Source organism: Cavia porcellus, unplaced genomic scaffold, assembly GCF_034190915.1.
Source record: "Cavia porcellus strain 051 isolate PalLab524CR breed Dunkin Hartley unplaced genomic scaffold, mCavPor4.1 scaffold_6, whole genome shotgun sequence".
NCBI lineage: Eukaryota > Metazoa > Chordata > Mammalia > Rodentia > Caviidae > Cavia > Cavia porcellus.
In genome coordinates this window covers 78,448,074-78,464,569 of record NW_026947489.1, presented here as the reverse complement: position 1 = coordinate 78,464,569, position 16,496 = coordinate 78,448,074, and the positions used below count along the sequence as shown (strand labels likewise).

General features: G+C 36.9%; 1 protein-coding gene across 1 annotated transcript in view; it reads left to right on the top strand.

Moving 5' to 3' along the window:
* Cpd (carboxypeptidase D) overlaps window positions 1-16,496 on the top strand; it is a 69,271-nt gene that overhangs the window by 26,993 nt on the left and 25,782 nt on the right. Inside the window, exons 3-7 of the mRNA XM_003469695.5 lie at window positions 173-315; window positions 1,180-1,349; window positions 2,147-2,496; window positions 2,938-3,129; window positions 6,986-7,153. Of these exons, the coding sequence (XP_003469743.2) occupies window positions 173-315; window positions 1,180-1,349; window positions 2,147-2,496; window positions 2,938-3,129; window positions 6,986-7,153 (1,023 nt within the window). The remainder of the gene's footprint in view (window positions 1-172; window positions 316-1,179; window positions 1,350-2,146; window positions 2,497-2,937; window positions 3,130-6,985; window positions 7,154-16,496) is intronic.

Below are 16,496 nucleotides of genomic sequence, written 5' to 3'. Positions count from 1 at the left end.
TCTAACTTTCTTTTCTAAAATTATGACATCTTCCCCAAGTTGGAGGGGAAGATAATTGTTCTACTAATTGTAGTAGTTCATGGAAAGAAACTTGAGTGCTTTTATTGTTTGATCTGGAGGGTAAAATTCCTCTTCTTCTGGAAATAAATTTGTTTTTTCCTTTATGTTACAGGTGGTATGCAAGATTACAATTACGTATGGGCCAATTGTTTTGAGATCACTTTAGAATTATCTTGTTGCAAGTACCCACCTGCTTCACAGCTTCGGCAGGAATGGGAAAATAATCGTGAGTCTCTGATCACATTGATTGAAAAGGTAAAAAGAGCTAACTGAAAGATTGAGATATATAAATTACAGATTAAATAAGGGAAGAATTGGGTTGCGTGTGAATGGTAATGTGTATTAGGTATTCTTTATCATCTGTTCTTACTATTTGACATTAAATATTAGCTTTAGGATTACTATACAGTATTACAACATTTCAGCTCCATCTCTTTTGCTTGCTCCCCCTGCTCTCTCTGCTCATACGATTCTCTTTACCTGTGTTAGAACATTTATAGACTGAAGTAATGAACCAATGTCAGGGATAGGAATTTGGTTCACTGTGGTAGAGTGTTTTAATCCTCATTACTCAAAAAGGAAAAACAAAAAGAAGTAGATAATTACCCAAATTTGTACTACTGGGGCTTCTGGGGATAGCTCACTGGTAGACTATATGTATGTATGAAGTCCAATTCCCAGCACATATGCATACTACACAAATTAAAAAGCAAACAGAAAATCATAAATTTATACTGCAAGGTTTTTATAATGTCATGTGTTCATTTTTCTAAAGAACTTTTATCATTATATGAACTATGGGCATGAATTTAATTTAAATATTAGATAAACTAGTACAGTTTATATATATGACCAGGAAGTATATAGTTTGTTGAGACAGTTGGAAGCCTGGCTTTAAAGAGGAAACTTCAGAAGCAGCTTACCAGTGACTCTTGTTTAAGGATTTCACACATTTGTCTATATTTTATTTCAAGTTCAAGGCATTGGAATATATTTGGAAAAAATAATGTTAGATTAAACTTTTTCTTTGTTTAAGAAAGATTAGCATCAATGCAGAGAGGGTTTATGTTCTCTTCGCTTCTAAATTGATTATCTCTAAGCTGTGATATGTATTTTTAGGTCCACATTGGAATTAAAGGATTTGTAAAAGATTCAGTAACAGGATCTGGATTAGAGAATGCAACCATTTCAGTGGCTGGTATTAATCATAACATCACAACAGGCAGATTTGGTGATTTCCACAGATTACTTATTCCTGGAACTTACAATCTTACAGCACTTTCAACTGGGTAAGACTTTAAACTAGACTCAGTAAAAATGTCAGACTATTTTATACCTAAGACAGAAAGATAGGCTAATAAATGTTACTTACTGTATCTGGCTTTTTCTTTATTTTTCTGATTTTTCTTTTTTTATGAGAAAATGCTGTGATGGAATATTTTTTCACACAGTCTAGCAGTGTATTGCATAATCACAGCATTCTGAGAAAAAACAATTTAAAAGCTTGAAAAGAGGCTCAGCTGTGTAAAACACTGCTTCAAGGGTAATTGAATACGTGAGAAAAAAGAAACCACCGTGTCTGTAAATGATTTGAACAACTGTCTTATCCTCAGCTTTCTAATATTTTAAAGGGCTGGTTTTCCACTTCCCCTGGAAAACTTTCTGGAACTTCACTTTCATAAGGATTTAATTGATAATATTTAATTTAATTTAAACTTTAATTCTTTGGGAAAGAAGTTAGAAGTCTAATAAAGCACTGCAAATAATCCTAAATTTATGACAGAGTATTATAGCAACAGTTACAAAGGGGTAATAAGCATAGTCTTCCTTTGAATGTGATTGTTTTAATGAGTATTTTAGTGTGTGATACCTGAGGTTAGTAAGAGAATTCTTTAAAGACTTAATCTGAAATTTTCTGTGAGATAACATCCTAAAACTTTTAAATTTACACAATGATCTTTAATAGTTTTGAGTTTGATAATTCTCTAGTAAGTACAAGAGTGTGAAAAGGGTACTCTTTTTTTATATTGCCAAAGCAATGTGTGTCTTAACACCAGGCCATCTCCTTTCCCCAATATTTTTTCAGGTATATGCCATTGACTATTCATAATATAATTGTCAAAGAAGGACCAGCTACAGAAGTGGATTTTTCCCTTCGGCCAACTGCGACTTCAGTAATCCCTGACGCAACTGAGGTTTTGGCAACTGCTAGCACAGTTGTTCTCCCCAATGTTTCTCCAGGAACATTATCGTCCCATCAGCCAATTCAGCCTAAAGACTTTCACCATCACCATTTCCCTGATATGGAAATTTTTTTGAGAAGATTTGCCAATGACTATCCTAATATCACTCGTCTTTACTCATTGGGAAAATCAGTAGAGTCAAGAGAACTCTATGTCATGGAGATATCTGATAATCCAGGTGTTCATGAACCAGGTAATTGGAATGGTTTTAAATGTAATTTTAATAGTGACTCTCAAGCCTATGTATCTTTGTCCAGAAAAATCACTTACGTGATTTTCACTTAAGAAAACATAATCAAAAAGGAAGAAAATATAGTCAATCTTTTCCCAGAAAAGAAAACTTATTTGATAATCTATATTAGGTATAGAGTTTACTGTGCTCATAGATTAGATTTTTTTCTGCTAATACTGTTTTTATTTTCATATTATATGGTACATGTATATGCATGTATATTTTATATGTTGGTTTCAGACATACATGTGATAAGGAAACTGCTTTATATGATGTTTTGTGAAGGTCTTCTTGACTTTATCAAAATACGTGTTTCCTTTTTAGACATATTAATGAAAAAACAAAGAGTTTGTGATAAGTGAAAAGATAGAAAAGTCTTCTATGTATTTCTTTTGTTTTCAGGTGAACCAGAATTTAAGTACATTGGAAATATGCATGGAAATGAAGTTGTTGGAAGAGAACTCCTGTTGAACCTCATTGAATACCTCTGTAAGAACTTTGGAACGGATCCTGAAGTAACAGATTTGGTCCGTAGCACTAGAATTCACCTTATGCCATCTATGAATCCTGATGGATATGAAAAGTCTCAGGAAGGTAAAAAATAGCAGCTATTAATGTTTAATTTTCTTTTTAAATTTTTGCCATACCAGGGATTGCACCCAGGGTCTTCACACTGTACTGTATCTGTAGACCTTTTTACACTTTTTATTTCAAGACAGGTTTCATTAAATTGTAAGTTGCCTAGGCTGGCATTCCTCTTCTTTCAGCCTCCAAAAGTGCCGGGATAACAGACTTGTGCCACCACACTGACTTTAATGGTTAATCTTTTGGTTATCACTTTTGACATGATTATTTGAGAGGAATAGAAGAAAAATTGAACTTGTTTCCCTAGAATTTCTTCCTTTTAAGGATTATTATTTATAATTGGTTTTAACTCTTGTACTTTGTGTGTCACTCCTGTGTTTGTGTGTTAAGAAGTTTGCTGTGGGTTTTCTTCCCATTAATCTGCCCATTGTCAGGTGTATTTTTTTATTAGTATACGTTTGCAGTGTATAATATTTACATTTGTCCTTTGTACATGTACTTGAGACATTTTAATTCCCTCTTTCATTCTTGTCTTGGTTCCTTTTCTCCCATTGCTGAGACAAAATAACCAATGCGCAAATTTAAAGAGAGAAGAGTTTACTTAGCTCACTGTTTGTAGAAGTTTTAGTCCATAATCAGCTGGCTCCAAGGTAGAGTGGCATGGCACAGGGCAACAATTCAAGGCAAAGAAGACAGCAAAAGTAACAAGAGCTAAAAGGGATTGGAGGAGCAAGCCTGTTTTCCTCCTGGATGTTGTATGCAGGCCTCCTACCTTCCGCCCTCCGATGGTGTAGCACTCACACCATCTTCATGCCCTCCTCTTGCACAGGCCCAGGAGGTTTTACAAAGTAAGACCCTGACCCCCTGCTGAATCACTTAGTTATATTTCTAAACTTCTCAAGTTGACACAATGAACCAACATCCTAGAGCTGGTAAGGACATGTCCTTGACACCCTAGGATATAGAACTGCTGAGTTGGTTAAGTTTGTAGACTTCTCTAGTTAACACAGTGTGTCAACCATAACAATCCCCTTCCCTGTTGTCCCTCCTATCAGTTTATTATACAGTAAAATCATCAAACCTTTGGTGGGAAAAAAGGCAAATTTGAAATTTCTGTAGAGAATCATGAGCTAGGCAAAGATGGATTCTTACTCTCCAAGAGTTGTGTGCTGGGTGTCGTACAGTAAGAGCTACTCTCCCAGCTCTTACTGTGTTGCCCCAGGAGAGGTAGGCTTGCCTAGAGGAGGCAGAGGAACGGGACATCAATAACCTAGCAGCATTAAAACAGAAGTGGCTCAAATATAGTCTGACTTCCAATGTACTGAGTTTCGTTTTTCATTTATAAAATAAATTCCCAAAATAATATAATAAAAAGTACTATAAAATGAAAGTTTGGGGGCTGGAGATTTAGCTCAGTGGCATAAGCGCCTGCCTTGCAAGCAGGCAGTCGTGAGTTCGATCCCTGGTACCGATAAAAAGGAAAAAGACCAAAAAAAAAAGAAAGTTTGTAAAAATCTTATACTACTTTAATAAGAGTTATTGGCCGGGAATGTACTCAGTGGTACAGAGCCTGTCTGGCAAGCACAAGGTCCTGAGTTTGATTCCTGGGACCAAAATAAAAAGTTATTAGTAGATGTTTAGATGCTATTAAATGTAAGGTTGATCACACAATGAGTAGTCTAGCCCATCTTACATAAATCAAATTCAAATCATATGAAACTCGGAGAACGAGGCAGTTGAAGGTTTTATGCAGCTAAATAAAGGGATAGAGGCTTGGGCTACTCACCGTTCCAATGAAGGGAGGTGGCTGCAGGCTGTGAAATGTTGAAGGGAGAATGTGCACAGAGAACAAGGGCTAACTTCTTAGGTAGATAGTGTAATAGGTAACAGCTATGTTGCTCATCTCTGGCTGGGCCAGTAGTCTTTTTCCTTCGGAAATACCTTTCCTAGACAAAAAGGAGAGTATCAGATAGAAAAGCTTCTGTGTGCATCTGCTGTTTACTGATACACATAGAAGCAGCTTTCTTTTTACAAAAGGGCACCTTTTCAGAGGTATCTTTATGCCTGCAGTTTCTCTGAATAACCAACTTGAAATGTGCCAAAGAAACAGATTTGGGGCATGGTATTTTACTTGCTCACAGCTGCTTCTGTGAGCAGAACAGGCATCACAGTATGAATATGCAGCCCCCTGCTTGGTGACCTGGACACTGGGGCAGTACACTGTCATTCATATGCAGGAGCTCTCTCAAACAAACAGGCTCAGGTTAATCCTAATGTATTCTAAATATTCTCTTCCTGAGGACTTTACTCTTTGTCAGGACCACAGATTCCCTCTACCAACTCACCCTCCTTTCAGAACTGGTGACTAACTGCCATTTGTGAGCCCTCTAGTTGTTTTCTTTACTCACTTGCAATTTTTTCTCATTATAATATGTCAGCAATTGGGCTTTCTCTCCATATTAAAATGACATGTACAGAGTGAAGTTAAAGTGAACCTTTCTCTTTTGTCAGTTTGATTCCTTAAGTGTCCTTAGGTAACTTTACCTTTTTTGTGATTACTTTAATGTAAGCATACTGTAATTTTATTTGGTCAGTTCCTTATATTTTAGTGAGATATATTCAAGTATAGTAGAGTCACTATATACAGTTAGTGATACGCAGACGTTTTGATCATATCATTGTGTGTGGATTACTGACAATTGAGCAGTGCTTTAATATAACTTGCTATAATTAATTATATCTTTTGTCTTTCAAAATACACACAGTGTAGAAAAGATATATTTTTTAACGGTGAAAAGAATATATAGTATCATCCAGGTGGACTTAGTTCAGATAATCCCAGTTTTGTTGGCAACCTCGAAAGTATCCTAATGAGAAATGTGTGCCAAATGTGTGCCTTCTCGCTATCAAGCCTGATCAGACCATTAACTTTGGCCATATTAGTTCCTCACGGTTTGTTTCATCTGGTGCTTGTTGGCCTTGACATCCATAATGAACACGAGTATGTGTTGTCTTCTGTCTTCTTCATGCCTGACTCTGTGGTCATGGGAAATGGACAGTAGCATAGTAGACAAGCTTGTTTGGCCTGGTGTTACTCTTGCAGGGATATTCGGGCTACCTGTGGAGTTGCAGTGTCTTGGGCTGTAGAGATGGGTGACAGGAAGATCTCTCTGGATGCCTTTCAGCATTACCTTCTTGGCCTTTAAAGCCTTTGCTTTGGCTTCAGCTTTGGGAGGGGCAGGAGTCTTCTTTTTTTGCATTTGGCAAAGTCTTTGTAAAGGTCTGGAAATGTGTTTTAATTATAATGCAATGGATAATAAAGTCTGATGTGTTACCTTTGGCTTAAGGCAGGTGAAGCAGTATGTGTTGGATTAAAATAAAGGAATGAGGGGGAAAACGAATTTTTATATCATGTGCGGGTGCAATTGCAAACAAACACCAAAATGAATCCAGGATTTGGAGGCGGATCTATTTAACATTGGATGGGCACTGGCAAGGAACCAGTCCTTATAAAATTGTCAAGCTCCAAAGGCCAAGGGAGGGAGGTTTTTATGGCGTTGCAAAGGGGAAGTACAGAAATAGAGTATTTGACAGTCTTTGATTGCTTTTTATAATACACGTCATAGTGATGTGTCTGTGCACCACAGTGACATGTGACTTCTAGGAAACAGTAGCAACAGGAACTGTAACAAGAACTGTTACCTTAGCAACTAACAGACTGGCTGGGGGGCATCTTCTGCTACTCAGGTACAGATTCCCTATAATGAATATGATCATTATGTATACCTAAAATGTACCAATAAACTTAATTAATTTAAATATGTATCAGTAAAATATATCTTAAATTGAATTTTTTATCCAACAGGAGATTCAGTAAGTGTAATTGGCAGAAACAACAGCAACAACTTTGACCTGAACCGAAATTTTCCAGACCAGTTTGTTCAGATCACAGATCCTACCCAACCAGAAACTATTGCTGTAATGAGTTGGATGAAGGCCTATCCATTTGTACTATCAGCAAACTTGCATGGAGGTATGGCAACTTTATATTCCACTAATTAGTTCTTGTTGAGAGAATTTGAAAATCCTGGTGAAATTTTATCTGTTTATTGTCTCAGGCTTTCTTAATTTTAGTATTCTGTTATTGCTTCTTTGGTAAGTGACAATAAAGATCTTTTCTTGTTGCTTGTTAGGCCAGTTTCCTGGCTTTGCTCCCCATGCTCTTTCCCCCCATTCTTCCTCCTCTGCCTCCATACCCCATTTCTAACCTCCATGTCTGTTTTTTCTCTTCCATTTCTCCTCTCTCTTCTCCCCATTTCCTTTCTTTTCCCACCTTCTTCCCTTCCTCACTGCTCTCTTCTTCTTCTTCGTCTTCTTTCCTTTGTCTTTTCTTCTTAGCATCATTCCTCTCCCTCCCCTTCATCTGGTAGTTCTTCAAGGGTTTTATACTTATTCCTCAGGCTCAAAACTTGGCAACCTATTCTTTTTCATTTATAAAAATTGAATATCAACAGATCATAATGTTTAGCCCTCTTTTTTCCTTGTAGTTTAATAAATCCTTTTATGTGAGTATAGATTTTGACATTCTCTTATCTTTGCTATCCTTACTGCAACACAGTTTTATTCTCATGTAGGATTTGGACTTACCACCTCCATATCATTCAGCAAAAATGCTTTGGTTGAATAGAATGAGAGATAACATTAAAAACCATGACAATCTCCAGCTAGGTTTGTGAGAATAAGAGTGAAGGTAGCAATACGTTTTCAGTAGCAATACTGAAAACATACGCACAAGTAAACTTGTATATGAATATCCACTGTTCATGAATGTTCATTCAGTATTATGCATAAAAACCAAGAAGTAGAAATAGCCCAACAGCTGAAAAATGGCTAAACAAATATGGTATATTCATGTAATGGAAAATGATTCATCGTGAAAAGAAATTAAGGACTCACATATGCTACAATATAGATGAACTTTGAAAAGTATGGTAGCAAAAACCAGTCACAGGAGGCTGCATGTAGTACTGATGCAGAATTTAGGACCAGAGCAAATGGAGACATGGCACCGGAGGGACTTTAGAAGGCAACTTTATTCGCTTGCAGGCTGATGGGACTCTCAATTCCAAATCATCAGCACGGATTAGTCTTCCAATCATACATGTTTCCAAAAGGAAGTATAAAAGGCAGATAATGTAATACCCTACATGTGTCTTTGTCATTAATTGTTAAACAGAATTTACTCTTACAGAATCAGCAACTAAATGAGGTTACTACTGTACAACATAGACAAAGAATCCATCATTGTCTGAGACCGGGCAGAGATGTTCTTGTCATGATAACTCTCTGGGACTCAGAAGTGAGAGAAACATTCCTTCCTGACTGAGCTACATTTGTCTTGCAGTTGGCACCCAGAGTGTCAAGGCTCATCAAGTTTGTAGTTTTGTAGCCATGGGAATAGGCTGTGTACCAGTCTCATCTTTGAACAGTGTTAGAATATGCTTAGTATCAGAAATACAAGTTTTAAATTTTTCTCTGCATTAAAATACCATCTATAGTATGATCACATTTACGTGAAATGTTCAGCATAGGCAAATACATAGAGACAGACAGTAGGTTAGTAGTTATTTTCATTTGGAATGAATCATTTAGGGAAAGAGAATCATTTCAGGTTGCTGAAAGGTTCTGGGATTTGTTTTTGGAATCATGAAAATGTTCTGTAATTAATCAGGCACAGTGGTGTACACTTATAATCCCAACACTTTGGGAGGCCAAGATAGGAGCATCCCAAGTTCCAGCTCAGCACAGGCAATTTATTAGGACTATATCTCAAAAATATGTATAAATTATTTTTAAAGGATTAAAGATACTTTAGTACCAAGAAACAAAAATGCTCAACAACCAGATGGTTGTATAACCCAGTGCATACATGAAATATTTTTAAATGGGAGAATCTAGTAGTATGTAAATATTTTGTTAACTATTTTTTTAAAAAAAGAATGATGGAAAGCTGGGTGTGGTGGCACACTCCTGTAATCCCAGCACTTGGGAGGCCTGAGGCAGGCAGATCATTGCAAGTTCAAGACCAGCCTGGGCTACAAAATGAGCCCAAGGTCAGCCTGAACTACATAGTGAGACCCTGTCTCAAAAGACAAAAAAAAAAAAAAAAAAAAAAAAATGACGGGCTGGGGATGTAATTTAGCAGTGTAAGCATTTGCCTGGCAAGCGTGAGGTCATGAGTTCCGAGTTCCATCCCCGGTACCGCTTCCCCCGCAAAGAATGAAAGTATTAGCATTATGGGCTACAGAAAAGAAATTTAGTGTCAGTATTTTTTGGAATGTCCAAAAGAAGTATCATAATTAAGATTTCATGGCACATAGAATAGCCTTTTATTTTAGAATGATAGTACATATGTTTAGATTTAAGGGAGTAAGTTGAGAGTCTAAAAATTGCTTTGGAAGGTTACCCATAATAAGAAAAGAAAGACTACTGTAGTTGGTAATCATGGACTGCGTGCAAAAAAGTATGTAACAATTAAGAAGTGACACCCTGGCTGGCAAAATAAAGTTTCCTTTTTTATTCTTTTATATACTTTATAGTATGTTTGATAGCAAATACTTTTTATTTTGGGTTTTTAAAAATATTCTTAAAGCCAGGTGTGGTGGTGCATGCTTGTAGTAGCACTTGGGAGACTGAGGCAAGAGAATCACCAAGAGTTTGAGGCCAGCTTGGACTACATAGTGAGACCCTATCTCACACCCCACACACACACACCAAATATTAAATAAGCTACAGGTTATGTTGGCAAAATATGAAAACTTAATAGTTACAGTCTGGTGAAAACAAGTTATATTTACTTCATGAGTTAGATATGTTTCTGTACATGACGTATTTTGTTTTCTGACCTTAAAATGTTGGCAAAGATATCTTAAAGTCTTTTTGTTTATTTTTTTCAATATTGGGGCTTAAAAACAGGGTCTGCACACTGAGTTATATTTTCATCCCTTTTCTTATTTTGAGACAGAGTGTCTCTCTCTTGGTTCCTTTTTTCTTCTTGCTCGGACAAAATACCGACACCCAAAATTAAGGAAGAAAATGTTCGTTTAGCTCATGGCAAGGTGGATGGCTGAGGGGCAACACTTTAAGGCAGCAGCCTGCAAAAAGCAGCCAGAACAAAAGTGAGGAAGAGGGAGTCTTTTCTCCTCCCATATATTGTACACAGGCCACCCCTGTCCAGGGCAGGGGTAGCACTCACAAAATCTCCTTGCCCTCCTCTTGCAGAAAGGAGGGTATCTACAAAGTAACAGCCCTGGCTCTCTGCTCAATCTCTTAAGTTACATTTCTAAACTTCTCAAGTTGACACAATGTATCAACCATAACACTCAATAAACTGCTAAATTGGGCAGGTCTGTCTCAAATTTATAATGCTCCTGTCTCATCCTCCCAGAGTATTAGGGTTATAGATATGTACCAGACACCGAGCTGCTTCATTTTTCTCCCCCTCTCCTCCCCTCCTCTCCTTTTTCATCCTTTTGTTTTTCTTCTTCATTGGTCCTCCTTTTTCTCCTTTCCTTTTTCCTCCTCTTCCTCTCACTTTCCCTCCTCCTCCTCCTCCTCGTTTTCTTTCTTCCTCTCCGTGTGTGTGTGTGTGTGTGTGTGTGTGTGTGTGTGTGTGTGTGTGTGTGCCCCTGCCCCTGCCCCCACTCTGTCTCTTTCTTTTCAGTGCTGGTGATTGAAGCCAGAGCCTTCACACTGAGCTACATCCCCAGCTCTTTTAAATTTTTTTATTGAGCCAGGTTCTTACTAAGCTGCTCAGCCTAGGCTCGAACCTTCCAGCCTCCTGCCTCAGTCCTCTAGAGTGCTAGAGTTATAGATGTGTGCCAGCTCTGTTTTTCTTTTGTTTTTGGTTTTGGCTGCAGTAGGGGATAAAAAAACTTCTCTACTCTTTTAGGTTTATCAGCTAATAGAAGAAGGAAAGCATAAGAATGCTATTACATATTAGTATTTAGGGAAAGGTTACATTGGAAAGAAGTAAAGCTCCCAAGAGAAACAGACTGAAGGGTTGTACACTTTTAACCAAAGGTAATACTTGTGAAAAGAGACTGCACAGGGGAAATAGATTCTAGGGGCAGTAAATTGTGGAAATCTTACTAGGAAATACATGGGGGAAACTAATGGAAGATGAATGTTATTTTAGTAAGACGTCTTTGTGTACACTCATCTTAACCTTGACTCTATCTTTGATAATAAGTATATTTTGTTCTTTCCGATACCTGGAGGACAACTTTCTCATGGGGATAGACACTCTACTCCTAGGCAGAAAGGGGGAGGGCAGAGAGCCTTCCTACATCTGCTGTTTCTCCATTTTCATAAGCGCAAAGTACTATGCCAAAGTGACTCATTTTGGGATGGCATGTCCTAATCCCCTTCACTGCCATTTTAATAATTTAGAAGGTTTTGAAAGACTACAGGGAAGAGAAAGATTTCTTTTTGTAGATTTTGACATTGAATGTCTGTGTGTGTGCAGTGCTGGGGATCAAACCCAGAGAGCACTGAGCTCCTCCTCAGCTCTTTTGAAATTTTTTCTTGAGACAGAGTCTCACGAAGTTGCCCAACTTGGCTCTGCATTTGTAATCCACCTGGTTAAGTCTTTGGAGCAGCTGGGCTTACAGAGCCATGTGATACTGATTTTTAAAAATTGACATGAAATTCTCAGTCAACTGTTTTAAAGTGAAAAGCTCCAGTGGCACTTAGTGCACTCATAATTCATACCCAATAATTGACAATTTGTCACCTCTATCTTGTTCTAAAACAATGCTATCTTTCCAAGTAGGAACTGCCTATTAAGTGTTGCTTCTCATTCTCTGCTCTCAACATCAGGCAACCACCAGTTTATATTCTGTCTGTATGTTTCTATCAGTTCTGGATATTTTATGTAAATGCTACCTTTAAAGGTGTTTGGCTTCTTTCATTGTGATTTTAGTGAATTTTCATGTTGTATCATGTATTATACTTCATTCCTTTTATGGATGAATAATATCCCTTTATTACATATACTGTATGTGTCATATTTTCCATTTAACCATTAAAGGATATTTGTGGCACCCACTGCAGATCTTTTTGAGATAGTCTTGCTGTGTAGTCCAGACCAGCCTTGAACTCCCTTATGTAGCCTAGACTGGCCTTAAACTCTAGTGATTTTCCTGCCTCAGCCCCTGAGTGCCGGGATCATAGGCACATGCCACCATGCCCGGTCTCTCTTTTTGACCACTATGAATAATGCTGCTGTGAGTACCGGTGTATAAGCATTGAGCTCCTGTTTTCGGTTCTTTCGGTTGTATATGCTAGAAGAGGAACTGAGAGGTAACGTGGTAATTCTGTGTGTAGCTTCTTGAGGGATAATTACACTAAATCAAGGTATACTTTTAGACACATTTACCATGCTGGGCTACAGTAACTTTTTTCTTTTCTTTTTTTCCCATTGTCTTTTACTTTGCCCTTTATTTATATATTGGATTTCTCATATAAGAAATACCATGTGATACAAGCTTGTCTGTCTGATTTACTTCACTTAATGTTATGGCTTCAAGGTGCACCCATTTTCCTACAAATGACTGTTTGTCTTTCGTTATGGCAGAGTAGTACTCTATTGTATACAAATACCGTAATTTTTTATCTGTTCATCTATTGGTGGGTGTATAGACTGCTTCTGAGATTTAGCTATTTGAACTATACTGCTATTAACATGAATATGCATTATTATTATAATATGACGTCTTTAACTCTTTCAGGAAAATACCTAGAAGGGGAATAGCTGGGTCAAATGTAATTTCTAGTTTTAGTTACTTGAGAAATCTCCATACTGATTTCCATAGTGATTGTACCAGGTTCCCCTCCCAAAACAATGAAGAAGAAAGTGTTTCTTTTTTCCCACAGCTTCTCCAACATTTATTACTATTTGACTTCTTAAAGATAGCCATTCTTTCTGGAGTGAGTTAAAATCTCATTATTTTAATTTGCATTTTTCAGAAGGCCAATGATGTTGAAATTTTTCCAGTATTTACTGACTATTTATACTTCATCTGAGAAGTGTCTATTCATTTTAAATGCCCATTTTTTAAATTGTAGGGTCTAATTGTTTTGAGTTCTTTATGTATTCTAGATAGTCCTCTGGGCTAGTAGCTGGTGATAATACTTTTTCATTCGGTAGGCTGTCCCTTCAATCTGATGGTGGTTTCCTTTGCTGCATAGCTTTTAAATTTGATCTGATCCCATCTGTTGATTTTTGGTATCACTTCTTGTGCAGGCAGTTTCTGTCCAGAAAGCCTTTGCCTATGTTTTCATACTTTTTCCTATTTTATCTTCTGGAAGATTGTGTTTCTGTTTTAATATTTGTATCTCTTTGATCCATTTTGATTTTAGTTTAGTGCATAGTGATAGGTAATGAAGTTCTAGGTTTGATATTCAGCATATGGATAGGCAGTTTTCCCCAAACCATCCCCGAAAGTATTTGGCCCCTTTGTCAAAAATAAGGTAGTGAGTAAGCCTGGAATTGTTTCTGCATCTTCTGTTCTGTTTCATTGATCCACAAGTCTATCCTGTTTTGCGTTGCCCATACCATACTGTTAACACTGTAGCTTTGTAGTATAACTTGGAGTCTGGATTGTGATGGACCCTGTCTTGCCCTTGGTGCCTAAAATTGCCTTCACTATTCTAGGTCTCTTTTGTTCCATATGAATTTTAGAATTGCTTTCTCTGGTTCTGTGACGAGTGCTATTGGTATTTTGATTGAGATTGAATTAAATCTGTATAATAGTTTTTGAAGTGTGGCCATTTTGATTATGTTGGTTCTGTCTATCCAAGAATAGGGGATATCTTTTAATTTTCTTATTCATCTTGGTTTTTAAATTTATTTTTTGCAATCCTGTGAGGATCAAACTCCAGGATGCTCTTCCACTGAGCTATATTCCCAGCCATTTAATTTTTTTCTTTTCTTTTTTTAATCTTATAACAAGGTTTTGCTTAATACACAGGCTGGCCTTGAATTTGTAACCCTGTTGACACAGCCTCCTAAGGAGTTGGGATTACAGACATATGCCACTACCCAGCTGACTGTGGGCTTGATTTTCATGTTTCTGGTGACTAAAGATGTTGAGCACTGTTTTACATGTTCATTGGCAGTTTGGGTATCTTCTTTGGAGAAATATCCATTCAGCTTCTTTACCAGTTTTTAATTATGTTCTTCTCTGTTGCAGCACTGGCGGTTGTACTTTCTTAATCATTCCTTTGGTGGTTCTAATTTTGATGAAGTGCAGTTTACATTTTTTTCTTTTATTGCTTGTGTTTTTGGCTTTGATGCTATATATTTGCTGATAGACTGGAAGAAATATTGTAAGAATTGTATTGACCATGTTTTAAACTTTATTGTCACACATACATACAGCATATTTTGCTCATGCCATCTTTGCATTCCCTCCCTTTCCCCCACCTTAGCCCTCCTCCTGTCTAATAACAGTATCCTTTGTACTTTCATGTCGTCTTTGTTTTTAGATTCCGTATACTTGTCTTTCTCAGTCTACCTATTTAGGTTAACATGATGATTTCCAGTTCCACCCATTTTCTTCTGTACAGCTGAATAATACTATACTGTGTATACATTCCACTTTCTTTACCCATTAGTCTCTTTTAGTTTTTTCCTTTTTTTTTTATTTTTAAAGGGATAAAATTAAGCACAACAAACCAGAACAAAGTAGGACAGAAGAAAGCAATGTAAGAGATACAAATTTCAAAGCTAGATCTTCACTATCATATTGTCTTGTTTTCTTCCACATAGTTGTCCATGTTTTCACATACAGAGAATTCATACAAAACAACATAGTGTAAAATCGATCAGAACAGAATGAGGAAGGCTAATTAGGTCTTTAAAACCAGACAACAGGGAAGTCACCAATGGCTGTCGTAGAGTCTCTCATTCTCTTCAAAATAGCTGTCCATACTTTCATGTATATTGAAGTTCAACAAAACAAAACAGGCAGGGGGAGAGGGGTTGCTTGGTTTCTCAGTGCTCCAGGTCCCAGCATGGCTCAGGTCCCAGTAAACACCAGTTATCCATTAGTCTCTTGATGGGCATCTAGATGTGTTCTACATGGAAGTGGAACTCTGCTTTTAGTTTTTTCAGCAGTTATCATACTGCTTTTCATAGGTCTGTAGTAATTTACATTCCCACCAGTAGTGCAGAAGTGTTCCTTTTTACCATATCCACACCAAAACTTGTTATATTTTGTATTCTTGATAATAACCATTCAGATTGGGGTGAAATAGAATCTGAGTATAGTTTTGACTATACTCAGAGGTTGAAGATGTTGAATATTTTTAAAAATGCTTATTGGCTACTTATGTTTATTTTTCCACTTATTGATTGGGCTAGCTTTATTTTATTTATTTGAAATAGGGTCTGAGTTGCCTAGGCTAGGCTGGACTTCACCTTGCAATCCTTCATCCCCAGCTTCCCATGATGTTAAGTTTTTAAAAGTTGTTTATGTACTCTAGATGTTAACCCTCTGTCAGAAGAGTAGCTGGCAAAGATTTGCTCCCATTCAGGACTTTGTCTCTTCAATCTATTGTTTCTTTGGCTGTATGAAACTTTTTGATTTGATGGTTCTTGCTGTTATTTCCTGTGTTACTGTAATCTTATTCACAAAGTCTTTGCCTCTGCCTTTGAATTCAAGTATTTTCCAGTGTTTCCTTTTAGCAGTTTCAAAGTTTCATGTCGAATCTAGGACTTTGATCCTTTTTGAGATGAATTTTGTACAGGGTTGAAAGGGTTGTAGTTTCATTTTCTATATATGGATATCCACTTTTGTCAGCACCATTTGTTAAAGAGGCTGTCTCTTCTCTAACATGTTTTTGGCCCCTTTGTCAAGAATCACACTGCTATAGTTGTATGGAATTGTTTCTATGCCCCATTTTATTCCATTGGTCTACATGTCTATTTTTGTGAAAGTACCATGCTGTTTTTGTAACTATGGCTTTGTAGTATATTTTAAAATTAGATAAATGATACCTCCAGCATTCCTGGTTTTGACCAGAATTGTTTGGCTATTATTTTGTGTTTCTATATGAATTTTACAATTTTTTTCCTTGTTCTGTGAAGAATGTTATTGAATTTTGGATGGGGATTGCTTTGAATCTGTAGATTACTTTTAGTAATATGATTGTTTTAATGGTATTAATTCTGTTGATACACAAACATGGAGCTCTTTCCATCTTCTAGGGATTTCTTCAATTCTTTATTCAGTGTTCTGTAATTTTCATTATAGAATTCTTTCACTTTGATTAGGTTGATTCTTAGATATTTTTATTTTTTTGATGTCATC